Source organism: Megalobrama amblycephala, linkage group LG14 (assembly GCF_018812025.1).
Source record: "Megalobrama amblycephala isolate DHTTF-2021 linkage group LG14, ASM1881202v1, whole genome shotgun sequence".
NCBI classification, from domain to species: domain Eukaryota; kingdom Metazoa; phylum Chordata; class Actinopteri; order Cypriniformes; family Xenocyprididae; genus Megalobrama; species Megalobrama amblycephala.
In genome coordinates this window covers 35,099,215-35,118,880 of record NC_063057.1, presented here as the reverse complement: position 1 = coordinate 35,118,880, position 19,666 = coordinate 35,099,215, and the positions used below count along the sequence as shown (strand labels likewise).

At 38.6% G+C, this 19,666-nt stretch overlaps 1 protein-coding gene across 3 annotated transcripts; it reads left to right on the top strand.

The window, feature by feature from the left end:
• The first annotated feature begins 11,394 nt into the window (after positions 1-11,394).
• On the top strand, positions 11,395-19,426 carry LOC125244997. 3 transcript variants are annotated; one of them, XR_007179420.1, is made up of 5 exons: positions 11,395-11,432; positions 17,533-17,549; positions 17,787-17,895; positions 18,267-18,320; positions 18,966-19,426. XR_007179420.1 is itself a non-coding variant. In XM_048155412.1 (3 exons), exon 1 carries the CDS (start codon positions 13,800-13,802, stop codon positions 15,144-15,146), a length of 1,347 nt encoding a protein of 448 aa, XP_048011369.1. In that variant the 5' UTR covers positions 11,818-13,799; the 3' UTR covers positions 15,147-17,549; positions 17,787-17,895; positions 18,267-18,320. The 3 variants fall into 3 exon arrangements, 1 of the variants encoding a protein (XP_048011369.1); XM_048155412.1 differs by lacking the exons at positions 11,395-11,432; positions 18,966-19,426 and having other exon boundaries at positions 11,818-17,549; XR_007179419.1 differs by lacking the exons at positions 11,395-11,432; positions 17,533-17,549 and having other exon boundaries at positions 17,610-17,895; positions 18,966-19,422.
• Positions 19,427-19,666: the final 240 nt, after the last annotated feature.

Sequence of the window (19,666 nt, the reverse complement as noted above, 5' to 3'; positions counted from 1 at the left end):
TTTAACAAGTGCTAAAAGAGTAGGTACTACATAGCCTGAAAGTGTGAAGTATGAATGGGATTTGGACATCATCCGCCATGTTGATGTTATCATTTGCGCAACAACTTAAAATATATGAATGACAAGTTTAATTCAACTATCTGTAAATATGTTGATATTGATGAAACTTGTTTAATTTGTGGTCTTGTTGAAGAAACAGCTGCCCATTTATTTTGTGATTGTAGTATAACCAGTAATTTTTTTTGTTGATTTAAGTTCTTATCTTTAAGGATAAACCTGCATCACATTAGTAGGGTTAAAAATATATCACACCAGTACATGCTAACCCTGACTAGCCCCTCACACTTTAAAGATTTAATTCTACACACAAAACTAAACATTAACACAAGAAATCAAACATTGGTACAAAGTGGTACAAACTTAAGGAATAAATCAACTCATTCAAAAATGCCAACAAAAAGAAAATACAGTTCCTCCTGCATTCTGCATTCCCGCGGGAACTGTGGAACCCGATAAGATTTCTTGCTGCGCGGGATTAAATGGATGTTTAAAAAGATTTCATTTTGCAGTATAGCTAGTAAGCCAACAGTTTTTGTTTATACAATTTTGGCTTAGCCAATAGTTTTGAGGGACATGTTGTAGGCTATTTAATTTAGCCTATTATTCTTTGTGACAAATACAAATACAAATCTTGTATATGCAACATTTTATATGTGACCAGTCACGGAAAGTAGGGACACAAGTCGGTTCTGGGGCATTTTGAGTTATTCACAGATTCTGAAAGTGCAGTCTCCAAGCTTTCCAACGATGTGTAACACATGGAAATCTGATAATATTTGGAGAACTTGTGGCCATTTGAAGGTAGGCACTCAAAAAAGCTCTAAAGGGAGAAAAACCCCTTTAACGTTTCTGCAGTTCTCGCCTGTTCTCACCTGCTGGGAGTGACAATAGGGCTCATTTACATCTCATTTAGATAAGCCATACCCCCTGTAAAGCTCCCCTCTGTAAAGCTGCATGGACCGCATACTATTAATAATAAAGGATAATGTGCATTGTAAATGTCAGTAATTTATCTTTTTTGACTTTTATAAAAATGATTTAGAGGCTGAAAATGATTTAGAGATAACATGTTGCAAGACACTCCTTTAAAATCTGGCCATCATTTTTAATGTTATTATTTTAATGTTTATGTAAAGAAAAAGTACATACTGATGCTAATTTTATTTGTTATTTGCTGGTTTTCTACATAAAACTTGGTGAATTGATTTCATTGTGTAGCATTAGGACTTTCTGAACAGGATTCTGTGATAACCGTGATTAGGGATGTCCAGATCCGATCACGTGATCGGAAATCGGGCCCGATCACGTGGTTTCAGACTCGATCGGAATCGGACGTTACCTCCCGATCAGGACTCGGATATATATGTATTAGGGGTGCAACGGTTCTCGGTAAAAAATCGAACTGTACGGTTCTCCACTTACGGTTCGGTACGCACTTGCACCGCGGCCCATCTCGAATGACAACGCATAATATGGTTTGATTAAAATAGCAACATGGAAAACAGACAGACAGAGTTCAGATAATGTATGTTTCAGTCGATGGATGCGCAAAACGTTACAACAACGATAATCAGAAAGCGTGGACAAAACAGTCACTCTTTGTAAACTGTTAACTGCGAGTGCCGTCTGCTCTAATGTCCAGTCATTTACACCGTCATCACCCGGGTGTTGATACAGGTGAGACCTGAACAGCACACATTGCTGTCTGTGTTTAAACTAACTCATTTAAGCCTTGCTGATTTAAACCTTCAAGATCAAGACGCGAAAGAGAACTTGCGCGAGCTGTGAGAAGATTTGTGTGCGCTCATCCGAAGCGCGCACACGCTTATTTCAGTCAGCGCGCAAATACTGAGTTCTCTTTCAAGTCTTGCGCTTCAGTGGCCAAAATTATGTCAACATGCCCGTCTTGGCGAGTATCCTAGCAAACATAGCTGGTTATGTCTTAAGTGAACGTATATTAGCTGAGAAAGACAGCGCATGTGTAAGAGTATATGTACTGGATCGTGCATATCTTATAGGGAAAAAACTATTCCTGCTGCCTGTATTTAATGTTAAATCAAACAACAAATAACAAAGAAATCACTCACTGCTCTTGACTGAATAGTTTTTGTAACTTCAATAATGATTAATCTTTATTTATTTTATACAGTAAAGATAATATGCAGTGATATTTTATATTTGATTACTTTATCCATTTTCTGTACTTGAAAACTACTGTTAGATACCCGAAAAACCTGAAAAGCACTGTTCCTGGATCCTGGATCTGTTTTTTTGCTCTTTATTCTTTTTCGTGTATTATAGAAGTATCGGATCGGGACTCGGTATCGGTAGATACTCAAAATCAAATGAATCAGACTCAGACTCAAGGGCAAAAAAACGTGATTGGGACATCCCTAACCGTGATCATTTTGGTCACTATAATCATGAAATGAAATTTTCTCACCTGAGAAGACAAAAGAATCACATAATAATGACCTGAAATGACTTGCATAATAATGTGGCCTTTCAGTCAGGTAGGCTGTGAAAAAACCCTCTGTGATGGTGTATATCAAACATACAGAAAAAACAGCAATACTGTGAAATATTATTACAATTTCAAATAATGGTATTATATACTTTAAAATATAGCCTAATGTATTTCTGTGATGCAAAGTGTCTGAACAATTATGTTACCTCTGTGGCATTTCATATAGGCTTTTAGCTTAAAAGCATGCACATTTGGAGAAATATTGATGGATTCTCATATGTTTATGTCAATTTTCTATACAGAGGAGTAATATTTATTCAATATTTATCGTCATCACTATGAGTGCTGGATTCTGTGTTTTCAATTCATACTTGCAGCCGGAGGGCGCTCTGTGCACATTTAGTCCACAAATTCATCCAAAGAAGAACAGGAACCAGGAACTAACGGCATGTCTTCTAGAGGTCGCTAACCATGGCTTTAACATACAGATCAACACTTTTCAAGACAATAAATACACGATTGAGACGATGTATGCATGTATTGCCTCAGAATTTGCCTCTGAATAGCGCTCCTTCCGTGGGCGTGGCCGCATTAGCGGATAATGAGCTGAATCACGGACTTCTGACATGGCCCTCTTTTCATACAGATTACATAAACACAGAATGTTTGTTTTCGATTTGCCTTACACAATTTAAAACCTGACATTTCAACGTGTCTTTAGACATAAGTGTATTTTTTTGTGATTAGTATCACAAAAAAACAGTTACAGTTCATTTTCTGAGAACTATCAGATTGGACTTCGTTCAGAGGGAGACGAGAGATCACGCATCATGTTAGTTTTCTTTATTTTACAAAAAGCACAACTTTTTGTTTTTACTCTGAGTGTACACAAATAAAAGAAGACATTCTATAGTTTCAATTGATATATTACTTATGTCTCTATGACAAAAAAATGACAGAGTATTTTAAGTCTGTTTTGCTGCAATGTGCACAATAAGTAGCCACGCTTCCCTTGGAGGGCGGGGACAATAACAAAAGAAACAAAAGCCGGCTATCCAGTATGGAAATACACACAGAGAATGACACGCCCCTACTGCGTGCTAGAATCTCTGAAAAACAAGCCGATTTCAACCTCAAAATGTACGCTTTTAAATATACCAAAACTGCTATCTCAAACATGGAGAGGCTTCTTCGTGATCTCAACTAACAGATTCTGAAAAAAACGAAAATCACCGATTTTGAAAAAAAAACAAAAAAAAACACTAATTTCTCATTTTGCTCGATAGTTGTGCTGCCGACTTGTGTCCCTGGTTTCTGTGACGGGTCACATATTTGTTATCCCCAATCACTCTCTTTCTTTAGGGGAAGTTTAAACACGAGATTCTGGAAACGATCTTTAGCGGGACCCGTCGGGTCAGGAAGAAAATCACTATATGTGGATAGCGGGTGAATACAGAGTGAATTTTAGGCGGAAGCGGGTGCGTGCGGAATAGTACCATTGCGGGCAGGAGCAGGATGCGCAGACCTCTACGCCCAGCTCACTCACACTCAGGCTAGCGCAATGCTGTGTCGATGACTCCAACACAAATAAAACACCACAAATGTACAAAAATATAACAAAACTGACCCAGATGAGACCCAGGCAAAGCAAAACAGCAGTCATGTCACTTACGTACATTAAGCTCCCATTTAAATCACTGGAAACCCCTGGATGTGCAGAGAGATTCACCTTGCTAAAAAATATGCATGGTCACTCTCCACGCAGGATTGCTGCTACTTGAATGCCGATGACTAAAAGCTGCCTAACAGCCAGTGCACAGCGAACAGAAGGATACACCAACCACTATCCCTCATTCGTAATGCTAAACATCAACAAAGGGACAGTACCAAGAATGATCCATCCCACGCAGCCAAACACTTCCCTTTTTATATTCCCAACACGGGCACTGATAGGTTCATTGCATTGGAGATCTATAGGCTGACGGGAACGGGGTCTTCAATGCAGGTTCCAGGAACTTGGGCAGCCATGGCGGGTCAGGTGCCACGGGCAGCCAGGGCGGGTCAGGTGCCACGGATAGCCATGGCAGGTCAGGGGTGTCGACCAGCCATGGTGGGTCAGGAGTGTCTAGCAGCCACGGCGGGTCAGGAGTGTCTGGCAGCCACGGCAGTTCAGGAGTGTCGGGAAGCCACAGCAGGTCAGGTGGCTCAGGCAGCCACGGCAGGTTAGGTGGTTCGGGCAACCACGGCAGGTCAGGTGGCTTGGGCAGCCACAGCAGGTCAGGTGTCGTGAGCGGCCATGGCAGGACAGAGTCCGAAGATGACCATGGCGGGTCAGAGTCCATTAATGGCCATAGTGGGTTGTAGTCCATGGGCGGCCATAACAGTTCGGAGGCCGTAGATGGCAGTGGCCGTGCAGGGTCCCCACCCACAAGCTCCCCACCCCCAGGTATATGGCCCCCCCAAAAAAAGTTCTTGGGGAATTCAACGGAGGCCGTGGCGGGTTCATGGGCAAGGAGCTCGGGTGGCACCGGCAGGGCAAGGAGCTCGGGTGCGGAGTCTGGAGCTGGCTCGGGCTCTGGTGTGGAGTCTGGAGCTGGCTCGGGCTCTGGTGCGGAATCTTGAGCTAACTCTGGCTCTGGTGCGGAGTCTGGAGCGGCCTCGGTGAAGACTGGAGCGGCCATCTTGTCCGTAGACACAGGCGGAGCGGCCATCTTGTCCATTGACACAGGCGGAGCGGCCATCTTGTCCGTAGACACTGGTGGAACGGCCATCTTGTCCGTAGACACTGGCGGACTTGAGTGCATTGCAACCGGCGAACTTGAGTGCGGGGCCGGCGGAGCTTTCGGAATGCCAGCTGCACGTGCTGAAGTCAGTGGAGGATCGTCCACACTGGACAACAATCCTCTCTGCTCTCGGACGGATCCAGAGATGTGACGTGACTCTGGGCGATCAGCGGAGATGTGACGTGGCTCAGGAAGATCAAATGTAACTTGACTTTGCTCATGAAGATTAGCTTTGACTTGACTGGGCTCAGGAAGATTAGCTTTGACTTGACTGGGCTCGGGAAGATCAACAGTGGTTTGACTTGGCTCACGAAGATCAATTGTGACTTGACTTTGCTCATGAAGATCAGCTGTGACTTGACTTTGCTCATGAAGATCAGTTGTGACTTGACTTGGCTCAAGGAGATCAAATGTGGCTTGGCTTGGCTCATGAAGATCAACTGTGACCTGACTTTGCTCATGAAGATCAGCGGTGACTTGACTTGGTGTTGTTGTGGCCGCCATTTTGTGAGTGTTTTCTAGCACAGCAGCCATTACATGATGGACAAGGTGTCGCATTCCTCCGCGACACCCACAGTAAAGGGAGAGCCAACAGTCAATAATGCAAATTCCAAGAAGCAACTAAATGATGTACGCGGGCCCTCTTGTCTAAGTTTGGTCTGTAGAGGTTGGTTAACGCCATCACAAAAAAAGTCTATCAGCACACAGTCCGGCAGATCAGAACAATAAGCAATGTCCAAATATTCTTTAATATAATCCTCCAACGATCGTGTGCCCTGCATAATCCATAATAACAGTTGTGCAATGTTCATACCGGACCAATGTTCTCCAGGAAAGCTGCTGGATCCTTGTTGTGGCGAAGTCTTCTGTAACGAAGCTGGACTCAGGCAGGGATCCATATGCAAAGCTTTATTAAAAGTGAGCGTGGTCGTATAGGCCAGGATACAGGCAATGGTCAAGACAGGCAGATATCACTCACAGAACAGAATACCAGGCAAGGATCAAAGGCAGGCAGCAACGGGTCAATAACGGGTAACAGGCAGGAACGGAAACAGACAATCAGACAGGATAATAAACGCTCAGTATTGCAACAATAGTTAACAAGACTTCGCAATCATGTGGTGTGTGTGTGTGAGTCTTTTATAGTCCAGGTGATGAGCTACAGCTGTGTGTGGCAATTGGTGATTGGTGTGGAAAGTGTGCATGTGACTGGCAGGGAGGATTATGGGAATTAGAGTCCAGGAACTGACGGTGATCATGACACATGAGACATTATAGACGTGGACAAAATTGTTGGTACCCTTAATAAATATGATCAAATATGACTGTGAAAATAAATCTGCATTGTTTATCCTTACGATCTTTAATTCATAAAATTAGCAAAAATCTAACCTTTCAATGAAGGAAAATAAATAAAAGTCACATTGGGGGGATCACATTGTGAAATAAATGTTTTTCTCCAAAACACTTTGGACACAATTATTTGCACCCCTAGAATTTTTTATGAGGTAAATATCTCTGAAGTATATTCTCATTCATATTTGCATATTTTTTTAGCACACCAGGATGATCATGGACATGACATTGTCCAGCCACAGAGTATAAACATGAGGAAACACAAAGGCCAATGAATGCCATCTTAGAATTGCCTTAATGTAGTATTTATTGCATATGAATGTTGTTTTAGACTATTACAAGTTCCAGCGAGGAAAACAAAGTCACGTATTTTCTCAGAACAAACACAACAGAACTACTGTATAAAGGCTATTCCCATGAGCACATTTAAATGAAAGGATTTTCAAAATAAGCGGGGCAGCCAGAAATCTGCCCCAATAGAGTATATGCGTTACTTATTTCCGCATTCTGTAAACCATAGTAATTTGCTTCTGGTTCTAGTCTGTACACTCTAGTCTACGCTGACATGGCACTATTTTACACACAAAGCCTTCAGGAGCTACCAAAGATGAGAATACCTGATGTCCATCGGATATGCTTGTTAACATCCAAAACGCCGGCCACCAAAATGGACAAGAGTTTCAAGCTATATGCGTTCTCATACCTAATGGACTATAAGGGTATGTAAGCTAGCGGAATGGAAATGCTGTATAATATGCCACTAGCTAGCTGACATAATCTACTTAGTATTTTAATGGATGTATGGATCTACATAATCACAATAACACATTGTGAATTTTTTCACCAGTATCACATAAAGACTGATGATGTCAGCATCAGGGCAGCCTATCACAGGTCTATGAGGAAAAACAAGACGCTACACGGCCTGAGAGTAACGTTAAGAATGGTGTGGGTGTTCTGTGCCAGTTCAGGGACAGTTTTTATTGAACAGCAGTTTATATAGTGACTATAGTTTTATTAAGCCGTCACTAAACTATGTTAGTGAAGCAAAATTATGGCTAATTTGTGGTTACAATGGTTTAACCACAATAACAGTTCTTTCCATTATTTTTTATTACTGAGAAAACCAGTAATAATCCTAGACCAGTAATAATGGGCAGTTTTATCCTTTAAAAGCAATCAGAAGCATATAGAAGCTTGTTTACCATTACAGAATAATTTTTTAAAAAGATAATTGCTCTTTATCGCACATATCTGACATCTCACAATTCTGACTTTATATCATGCAAATGAGTTTAGATCATGCAATTCTAAGGGGAAAAAAGCCAGAATGGTGAGATTAAAATTCACAATTACTTTAACTGTAAATTCCTCTACAATATCAAGCCAGATCATCTGATCATACTGTAAACTCTTGATCAGTGGAAGTATGAGCACAATTATTATAATCTAATCCAGTTCACTTTAAATAAAGCTCCTCCTGAACAGGATTTACAGATCTGATGCTCTGGCAACTCTGAGAACGGATAAAAACAAGGATTGAATCAATCATCATCAGTTCAATCCAGATAACTCAGAAATATATTAGGAATGAAAGAAGGAAAAGTGTAAGCTGAACTCTGAACTCAGTCCAGATGAATCTCATCATTACTGTAAATATCAGAATTGTTGGAGTTTCTTTGTTCAGTGGTTCATGCTGGTTGTCCTGATCTAGAAAGTATCCTGACATGATAAAATCATGTTTTTCTACATGAACTGTGGTAATACCATGCTCTGAATTCATCATGTAATGTTGTGGTGAATAATGTCAGTGTTTTCTTTTTATATCTGTCATGTGATCGTCCCGCTGCTGCTCTCATTGCTGTAATGAACACAAATAATTCAATATATGAATATACTTCACTTTTATCAGAGCAAGAGAGTCAATGATGAAGTGAAATGTTTCAGTAGATTGTCAAATACTCTCATGAGCTTCTACTCTCTATCTAGCAACAAGCAACCTTTGTGATCCATACAATGACTTTTCATCTTCCTGAAAGATGAGCCAATCCTCTCGATTATGACCTGTCAGTATTTCTGTAAAATAAAAACCTACTGTACCCGAAAAACTTATTTTAATTTCTGTCTTTGATCTGTTTTTGTCCTATTGTGTGTTATATGAGCTCTGTTATAGTAAGTCATACACAGTTTTTAACATGTTTTTTAAACTTGCAACCCAGATGTATAGCTATTTGAATATTAATACTGTAATATCAGGTATAAATGGTTTCTACACCCAAACATTACCGTTTTGCTTATTAGACAGAACCTCACACTCTTTCATTAGTAGTTCTTAATATTGTCTTGGGTTTATACAGACAGCAGCATGTGAACGGGATTTTGGTCTGGTGGTGTGATGTCATAAAGCTGCGCCGCGCTCCTGCCTCAGTTGTGATTTGGCTGAAGAAAGGTTTGCGTTTTTACACATTTAAAGTTTTTAAATCCAACTGTTTAGTCAATTTAATGGTTTTTTTTTTTTTTTTTTTTTACAAGTTCGGCTATGTAGCCTACAGTTTATTAACTATTCTTTAATGTAACGTTGCGGTGATTTATTTAACATTAATGAGCGTTATTTTGTTTGCTAGCTTATTTTGTTAATAAGCTACTTTGTTTGCTAGCGCAGATCGATTGTTTGACATCAAAGAACCACGAGAGCGTTTGATGCTTTTGAAACTCTCTCGCGGTTCTTTGCTTTCATACGACAATCGATAATCTCGAAGAAGTCTATCGTAAATGAACGAGAACAACAAACACAATGTGTAATGACAGCTTACAAACCAATGTAATGTGATATGAATAGTTGCACCCAGGTGAAAAAATACTATAGTAAATACTATAGTGTTTTTGAACAATACTATAGTAAATTGTAGTATATAGACCCCTTAATCGCCTACGTCACTGTGACGTCACCGCTCTAGCTGGAGGCAAAACATAAATAAGAACTCATAGCAGGCGCGCTAAAAGTTTGAGGTTTTGACTTTAAAATGTCGTCTTCCCAGCAAACATGCCAGTGTGGGCCCACTGTGGGTAAGTGTGGGTTTTCTGTGGGACAGTGTGGGCAAGGGCAAACCCTTTGGGGCCCCATGTGGGCTATCTGTGGGCAAACCCACAGTGGGCTTGCCCACAGAAAGCCCACACGGGTCCCCAGTGGGTTAGCCTTTGCGGGGCCCATAGCAGTTTTGCCCGTTTGGGCCCCCATTAGGGTTTACTCTGGGCAACCCACTGTGGGTTTGCCCACAGAAAACCCACACGGGCCCCCAGTGGGTTAGCCCATGCGGGGCCCATAGCAGTTGTGCCCATTTGGGCCCCCATGAGGGTTTACCCACAGTGGGCTTGCCCACAGAAAACCCACATGGGTCCCCAGTGGGTTAGCCCATGCGGGGCCCATAGCAGTTTTGCCCATTTGGGCCCCCATTAGGGTTTACTCTGGGCAACCCACTGTGGGTTTGCCCACAGAAAACCCACAGGGCCCCCCGATGGGTTAACTCATGCAGGGCCCACAGAAGTTTTTCACTGTAGGGCCAACATGAGAGTTTACTGTGGGCAGCCCACCATGTTAACAGCACAGTTAAATCATTGTTAAATCAGGGTTAATCAAACTATTTTTTAACGATTTAGTAAAATGTCATATATGTCATTACATTCAACAGCCCACACCATACTTAAATAAAACTGCACACAGTCAAGAAGATGTCTTTGCCTGTTTGCTTAGCAGCTGTTCCCCTGTTCCTTTAAAAATCTAGTATGTAATATTAAAAAGAACTGTTTATAATGATTTCTTTCTTTTTCTTTTTTTTTATATTGGAATTAGTGTTCACTAGGTACATTTGCAAAACAACTTAAAATGTATAATGTGCACATCCTCATAATTACTTAACATTTTCTTTAGGAAAATTGCATCCTATGTTTTGACTTTACTTAAAGCCATCAACAATGCATTTATAGAGGTTAGTAACTATTATCATTCACAATAAGTATTTATAAAAACACAACACAGGTATTAATAACAATATATTCACTTATTTGACAGAAGTAAATCTGAATTACTAAAATGTCATTGTTATATAATAACATTATAGCGATGCAGGTTGCATGTTTATAAATTCATGGAATTGACTGATTAATTAATACTTATAAATCAGTGTAATGGATTATGAGCATGCACACTGAAAAAGCAAATGCATGACTTATAAGTAATGATAAAAATAATATAAATGTAACTATAACTGTTCTTTGAATGCAGTATATGTCTTAATGAGTTTTTCAAATATAGTTATAGAATACTTAACATAAATAGAGCTAAAATTCATTATAAGCATAGACTTAATAGAAAGTATTACCGTATATATTAAATAAAATTAACTTATTTGTCACAATAAAACAATGTAAATTGCTGATCAATGATGCATTTGTTCACTATTATCATTGGTCTTCATCAGTTATGTGTGCATATATATATATATATATATATATATATATATATATATATATATATAATACATATATACACACACATAATAAATACATCACTGATGAATTTGATATTATATATTTCTGAAATGGCAAAAAATATATATATATATTATTATTATTAGCAGAGCTTTATTAGTAATACGGAAGATGGCGTCATCATGTGATTAATTCTAACCAATGAGACTGCTGGAACTGCATCGCTAATGAACTGTCATTCCGGATTGGACTGCACTGCCCAGTTCTGCTTCAAACAGGTAAGGTTTCTAAATTATAAGCTTTTTTAAATGGTAATTTCTGAGTTTTCTGTTAAAATTAGTGTAACAGATGAAAATGCTAATGAATTTATTGACTAAAATTAAATTACACCAATTTTTAGTGTTTTAATCTGATTGTAACATATGCTGCCCTTTAAATGACTAACGGTTATAACGGTCGACTAGCCCATTTTCTGGTAATCTATACTTTATATATGTACTTTAAAACTGCATAAATTCAATGCCTTGAATTGTTTTACATCCATTTTGGTGTTAATTTGATTTATTATTCTTCTCCTGTTGCTATTTTAGCGAACTAGGCATAATGAGTCAGTCATGTCCGTTTTATAGTTAAAATAGCGACGTAAACGAGGCCTACATTAAATCTCGTTACATGATTTTATAACCGTTCATACATCGATAAACACTGTGTGCTGACAGTTCAGACAGCAAACCATATTTATTTATATACATGTGCTTTGTATTTTTATATTGCTATCATGTTAACGTGACCTAAAAATAACAAATTGAACGCTTTGTCTCACGCGCAAGCTGGCGCGTGCACGGAGAGAGAGAGAGTTCCGTGAGAGATGGTCACACTTGAGTTGAGCTCCAGAAAAATTACAAAAAATGAGAATAATTTTATCAACAAATTAGCAGAAAAGTAGAAGATTCAACATAAGACAACGTTTAGACAAAAAAGACAAAAGTTTCAGTTGAATTCAGTTGATTTTTTTTTTTTTTTTCACACCTGAATCTGAGGAAAGTTCAAGAGGAAGTTCAAGAGAAGATAATCACAGCACAACCCTCTGCAGAAGAGGATATTCAAGTTGAAAAGGATAACAACAAACAACAAAAACAACAACAAATAAGAAGAAAACTTACAAGAAGGGAGAGGTGAGGACATTTTGAACAGACTGTGCTATTTCATATCTCTTTGGGTTTTTGCTTAGAGGAACAGCACAAGGAGAGCATTTTGGACAAAACTGGTACTTTGTAGACATTTTTTTCTCCCCACAAAATCAGTGAGGGTAATTTTTCCCCTTTTGGATTATTTTTCATTTTTCTCTCTTTATATCCTCAATGAGAGAAAATAAACAAAAAACTGGCAGTTAATTCAGTTGATTGTTTACATTCTAAATCAACTATGGCCAGTGCATCATCTTGGCCCCGCCCCTTCATCTACCCTCAGAAGAGTTCCGAACACTCCAGGCAGCTGCTCAGACACAAGCAGATGAAGGAAAGGCCTGATACACTGTTTGCTGAACAAGACCACAGTGTCATGACCAACCTGCTCTTCTACACTGAACACGGCTCTTTATGGCACACTGCCTTCTGTCAACATTTCACCTTTACCAAAAAAAGAGGCATCTGTAAAGGCAGACAGATCTTAGCATTTGAAGATGCTGAAAAAAATGATGAAACAAGATATTTAACCCTGAACTTATATCAAAATGGCACTGTCATGGTCCAAGGATCAGAGTCTGCTCTCAAAGTCTTCGAGAGAAACACACGCTCTTATCCTGACTGACTCAAATGGGAAATACATCAATGAGAAACTTCTATTCCCAAATATGAGAACCAAGAAAATCTGGTGCCCAAACACAAGAAGTGCTTTTCAGATCCTGTCTGAGAGAAACCTGGATGAAAACTATAAACACATCATTATCCACACAGGGACAAATGATTTAAGGGCCATGAAGGGACATGTGGCTCCTGTGATCAGAGAGGTGGCGATCAGAGCCACACAACGTTTCCCAGAGGCTAAAATAACTCTGTCTACACTACTACCACGCACTGATGTGCCATTTCACGTGATCCATGAAAATAATGTGGAGCTTTCCAGAAGTTGTGCACTTATTCCTAATGTCCACCTCGCCCATCACAAAGACATATGGCCTCATCATATGTATGACCATGTACATCTCAACAAGCAAGGAGTGAAAGTCTTTGCCAGAATGCTGAAAAGCACAGCCCTTGGAAACACACCAAGAAACAACAGAAACTCCAATGACAAGAGAAGACCTCAGTCACCAAGAACCATCCGTCCTCCAGCAGAGTCCAGAACGACCACAAGACCGCCATCACAACACAAGAGCTACGCAGCGGCAGTTCAACAGCCACAAAACCCTGCAGCTGCTGAACTCAACCAGATAAGACATCTACTGAACATCATCTGCTCCAGACTGAGGACATAACCTGTATAACTCACACACACTTATGTATACACACACACACATACACACATTACAGAAAAATCTATCCATGAAATGATTTAAAATCAGTTGTTGGAATATACAGGGTCTGCACTCTTCTACTTTTGGTAACAAGACTGCAGACCAAGACGTACTCAACAGTATAACAGATATGGATATCTGTATCTTTCATGAGACGTGGTGTCGTAGTAATGAGACTTTACATTGTCCAATAGGATACAAGGAAATTGTTGTTCCTTCATCAAAAAATTCTAAAATAAAATGTGGCCGAGACTCAGGTGGAATACTTATATGGCACAAAGACAATTTGAAACATTCGATTAAAATTGTTAAAACTGAAAAATCTTCTATTTGGCTTGAAGTGAAATCTGTCATATCACAGTCTAATCTTTACCTCTGTGCAGTCTATATTCCACCTCATGACTCTCCCTATTACGAAGAGCAAAGCTTTTCCAAACTACAGACTGACATCTTACACTTTCAGTCCAGAGGAAATATCCTCATATGTGGAGATTTAAATGCCAGAACAGGGAGAGAAATTGATTATGTAAATATTGTAGATAATGACCATATACTCAATGACACCATGTTTCACTCCTCAAGTATCACACCAAGAAACAGCTATGATAGTTTAGTTAACATGAATGGAAAGCAAATATTAAAACTCTGTAAAGGTTTAGGGATATACATAATTAATGGCAGAACTAGAGGAGATACATTAGGAAGATTCACCTATTGCTCCAGATTAGGAACCAGTGTGGTTGATTATTCAATAACAGATATTGATCCAAATTTTATTAATGCCTTCACAGTCAGACCTCAGCTCCCGATTTCCGATCACTGCCAAACAGTGCTTTACCTGAAACCACCATGTGAAAGGAGCAACACTTATCCAATAGAATCTGAAAAAATGTTTCCTTTGAAACCCAAACTAAAGTGGAACCAATCCACCTCTGAACAATTTAAAGAACACATAAACAATCCTACTATATTAAAAATGCTGGATGACTTTATATCCACTAATTTCACCTTAGATGTTAATGGGATAAATTTAGCAACAAAAAACTTAAATTACATATTCAAAACATTGGCAACTCTATCTAACATTAAACGACAACGCAAACGTAAAACAAACCAACAGACATTAAGAAAGGATGTTTGGTTTGATGGTGAATGTGTAAGTCTCAGAAAAGAACTAAGGAGACTTTCTAACAAAAAGCACAAAGATCCATCCAGCCAGACATTACGGCTTACTTATGCTGACTGTCTGAGAAATTACAAGAGACTAATGTGGAACAAAAGAGAAAATTATTTTAAAATCAAAATTGAGGAAATTGATGAATCAGTTGATCAAAATTCTTTCTGGAATCTATATAAAAACTTGAAAAACCCAAATCAGAAATATCATTACAGAGTGGCACAATTTGGAAAACTTATTTCGAAAATCTTTATCAAAAAATTGAACATATTGACCTTAACCAGCCTCAGTGTAAAATAAAGAAAACACTAGTAGACTTGGAGAAAACAATTAAAAATGATCAAAATCCATTAGACAAATTTATAACAATATCTGAAATAACAGAGCATATTAAAAGACTTAAATTAAAGAAAGCATGTGGCCAAGATGACATTAGCAATGAAATGCTTAAACTCAACAGTCTCAGCATGAATAAAGCTCTTTAATCTGGTTTTATGGTCCGGTAACTTCCCTGAGATCTGGTCTGAGGGACTGATCACCCCCATATTTAAAAAAGGTGATTGATTTGACCCCAATAATTATCGAGGCATCTGTGTGGGCAGTGTGTTAGGAAAACTGTTCTGCAGCATCATAAACAGCCGGATTGTCACACACATCTCCACACACAACATTTTAAATAAAGCACAAATTGGATTTTTACCAAAACAACGCACATCCGATCACATCTATTCTCTTCACACACTAATTAACAAAAACATCAAGGACAAACAAAGGAAAATATTTGCATGTTTTGTAGATTTTAAAAAAGCATTCGACTCAATTTGGCATGACGGTTTACTGTACAAACTCCTACAAATTGGCATTGGTGGGAAAACTTTTGACACTATACAATCCCTGTACACCAACAGTAAATGTGCGGTGAAAATCAATAACCACAGAACAGCGTTTTTCCAGCAGGGATGTGGAGTGAGGCAGGGATGCAGTCTGAGTCCGACTCTATTCAACATCTACATAAATGATCTGGCATCAATGCTAGAACGTTCTACTGTCCCCGGCCTCACTCTACACCACACAGAGGTCAGATGTCTGCTGTACGCAGATGATCTGGTCCTGCTGTCCCGCACACCTGAGGGTCTCCAGCAAAGCCTGTCCCTGCTGGAACAGTACTGTCATGAGTGGGCCCTGACAGTCAATCTGGACAAAACCAGAGTAATGGTGTTCCAGAAAAAGGCCAGATCTCAGGCAAACAAACACCAGTTCACTTATAAAGGCCAGGTCCTACAGCATAGCACCAGCTACAGTTATATGGGCATCGACATCAGCGCTTCGGGAAACTTTGGTCTGGCTGTCAAAACACTGAGTGAAAAGGCTCGGAGGGCTTTTTATGCTATAAAGTCACGATGCGGTCACTTAAAATTACCCATTAAAACTTGGATAAAATTATATAAATTAGAAATTGGGATAAAACTTCAGTAGAAAAACTACAATTGGAAATTAGCAAAAACATTTTAGGGGTTCACAGAAGCACATCCAACGACGCCTGTAGGGCTGAATTAGGTTTGTACCCACTGAACACTGAGATCCAGAAGAGATGTGTTCAGTTCTGGCATCACCTCCATCAGTCTGATCCTGATTCAGTCCAATATAAAGCCCTCCTCGCCAATGAAACCTCAGCAGAATCTCATCCTCTAAACACACTCGCTCTTCAACTTGTCCATGAAACTCAATTCCCAGTGGACCACAGCTACAACCCCAAAACTATTATTAAAGAAATTGCCAAAAATCTAAAAGATACTCATGATGAATCACTAAAAGCACATTTTGAGATCCAAAATAAACTCCAATGTTACTCGACCCTAAATAGAACCACTAAATTGGCAAATTATTTATTAATCAAACAATTTAAAGAAAGACAAATCCTCTCCAAATACAGATTAAGTGACCATGATCTAGAAATAGAGAGAGGAAGACATAGACAAACATGGACAGCGAGAGAGCAGAGGATCTGTAGACACTGTGACCTACAGCAAATAGAGGATGAGAAACACTTTCTACTCATCTGTCCTAAATATCACAATGCAAGAGAAACATTTCTCTCCATACTGGATGGAACACTGATTCCATCATTCATTGAACTGAGTGATACTGAGAAAATGCCCTTCATGCTTGGTGAAGATGATAACACAGCTACACTAGCTGCAAAATATGTGTTAGCCATTCACAACATTAGAGATGGATAACTCTCTAGAGACCTGCTTTATTTATTAATTTACTAAGATGGATTTGTTTGCATTGCTGCATGTAACATGATGTATACATATATGTTTTGTTTGTTTGTTTATTTTATTATTTATGTATAATATGTTAATGCTTTGGCAACACTGTGATTCACAGTCATGCTAATAAAGCTCATTTGAAATTGAAATTGAAATTGAATTGAGAGAGAGAGAAGTCAATGGCCTGTGTATTTCACATGAAAACAACCATCTGTAATTAATTAATTATGAAAAGATATAATTTCATGGCCTAAATGTTTTAATTCAGTTATATTCACATTAAATATTGATGTATAATTTCTCTTGAATGTATAGGTTACATTTCATCAGCAAGTTCATCCATACAGAGCAATATTTAACTGAAATATTAATTCTTGTTTCTTTTTCTCCTTTTCATTGTGTGTAAAGAGATCATTGGTTCTGCTCTGTAAGTATTCGACTCACTGTCTGACACATTCTCAGTTTTTGCATTGTAGATTGCACCATATAACTGTACTTTCATAAACATTTTGCTTGTTATCTGTTAATCTTTTGGGTATCACTGTCTCTGACAGTACAGTGGTGCCATGTGTCACATTCTCAGATGTCATTGTACATATTCATGAATAAAAGATTTAAACTGGCTTCATACCATTGAAATGTTGTTTGTCCTCTCTCTTTTCAGTATTCTTTGCCATCTAGTCCTGATTCCTGACTACAGGTCTTCAGGATGACCAGGAACTACAGGACGGTTTGAGCTACACTCTCCATGACCAGGACTGGACACCACTGTCGTAAGTGATCGATCTAGCAGTCATTCTGGATCTCTGAATTGTCATGTTCAGAACATATTGCAGGGGATCTCAGCTCTGGGCCTCAAGGACCACTATCCTGCAGACTTCAGCACCAACCCTGGTCCAACACCTGAACAAGCCAATCGAGCTCTTTTGGTTTACTGACTAGAAAGTCACATGTGGTGAGATTGATCAGGTGTGGACAGACAGTGTGCAAGACAGTGCACTTCGAGGACCGGAGCTGAGAACTCCTGACATGCTGATTAGTCAATAATCACTGATGAAAAATGAATACATTACATTTTAATTTGTATAGATTTATTCAATATTTCTTTCTGTCTTTTTCTCCTTTGTGATTTTGTTAATCACAGCTAAATAAACCTAAGGAGAGCCGCTCAGGCACAGGTCACTGCATCTTTTGCTGTGTAAGTACATTTTTGACTGTCAGACACATTCTCAGTATTTGCATTTATTTTAATAAAAATTACATATTCATGCTGAAAGTTAAAGTCATCAATGATTTCTTACATTAAAGGTATAGTTCTTCATGTTGTTCCAAACTTGTATTACTTAATTTTTTCTGTAGAATGCAAAAGAAGATATTTTGAAGAATGTTTCATCTGTTTTGTCCATACAATGTAAACTGCTTTGGATCCCATTGACTTTTCATTGTATTGACAAAAACATGGTCAGTTTTCAAAATATCATCTTCCACAGGAGAAATCATGCAGGTTTGGAATGACACAAGGTTGAGTAGCAAACAATTCTTTTCTTTACATTGTGTTGACAACATCATGCCCTCAATTTGTTCACTCTCTGTATCTTTCTCTCTCAACAACAGTCTAAAATAGTTTTTAACATTAATAAACAACACCTGGAACTATTTTTCAGGAACTCAAATTATTCTCAGGTTTCTCCAGTCAAAGTTCATTTAGATGTTCTCAAAAGATTGTTCCCTGGGTTGGAAATGTCCTAACCCTTGGGAAAACACAAATGTAATGTATACAAAACTCGTGTTTTGTTTTTTGTTTTTAAATTAATGTTTCAATTGTTGTTTTTTCTCACTTTAGATAAAAAAGCACACAAAAAGCGGCCAGGCCACAGCTTCCGAAGTGGAAACTCCTGTTAAATCATGGCTCCATAATGCAAGAGACTGGGATGGTGGAAGGAGCAGAAGAACCAGAAGACTGGAGATCAGGCAAAGATCTACTGGTACCCGAGGGGATTGATCACTCATCTCCATCCACAAATGAATGATTTCTGAATGATCATGTGACACTGACAACTGGATACAGGCTGCTGAATATTAAGTTTTAACATCACAGGAAAATTTTACTTTGTAAAATATATTAAAACAGTTCAGGGCTTGACATTAAGCCTTTTCCTGTGACGAGTAAATCGGTCATTCACAAACTCTGTGTTGTAAATACAATTTATTCTGCAGCATCAGTGATAATATCAGTGATATTTTTACCTTTATAAAGGGCATTTTCCCCATTTTTTAATTCTTCTTTAATTTTTAATTCTTAAATTTGATCAATAAATTAAATTAGTGTAATAAGACACTGTTACCAATCAAATTAAATAATTTACACTGAAAAATTACAACTGCATTTAAAAATGTTGTGAGATTAGATAATAAAAAAAATGTCGGAAAGAATGATACTTTTAAACATGAAACTAAACTGCCAGTAGGTGGCGGCAGGTAACTGTCTTAATGAGTGAGTCATTGAGTCATTAATTCAAACAATGAAATGAAATCAGTGTCACA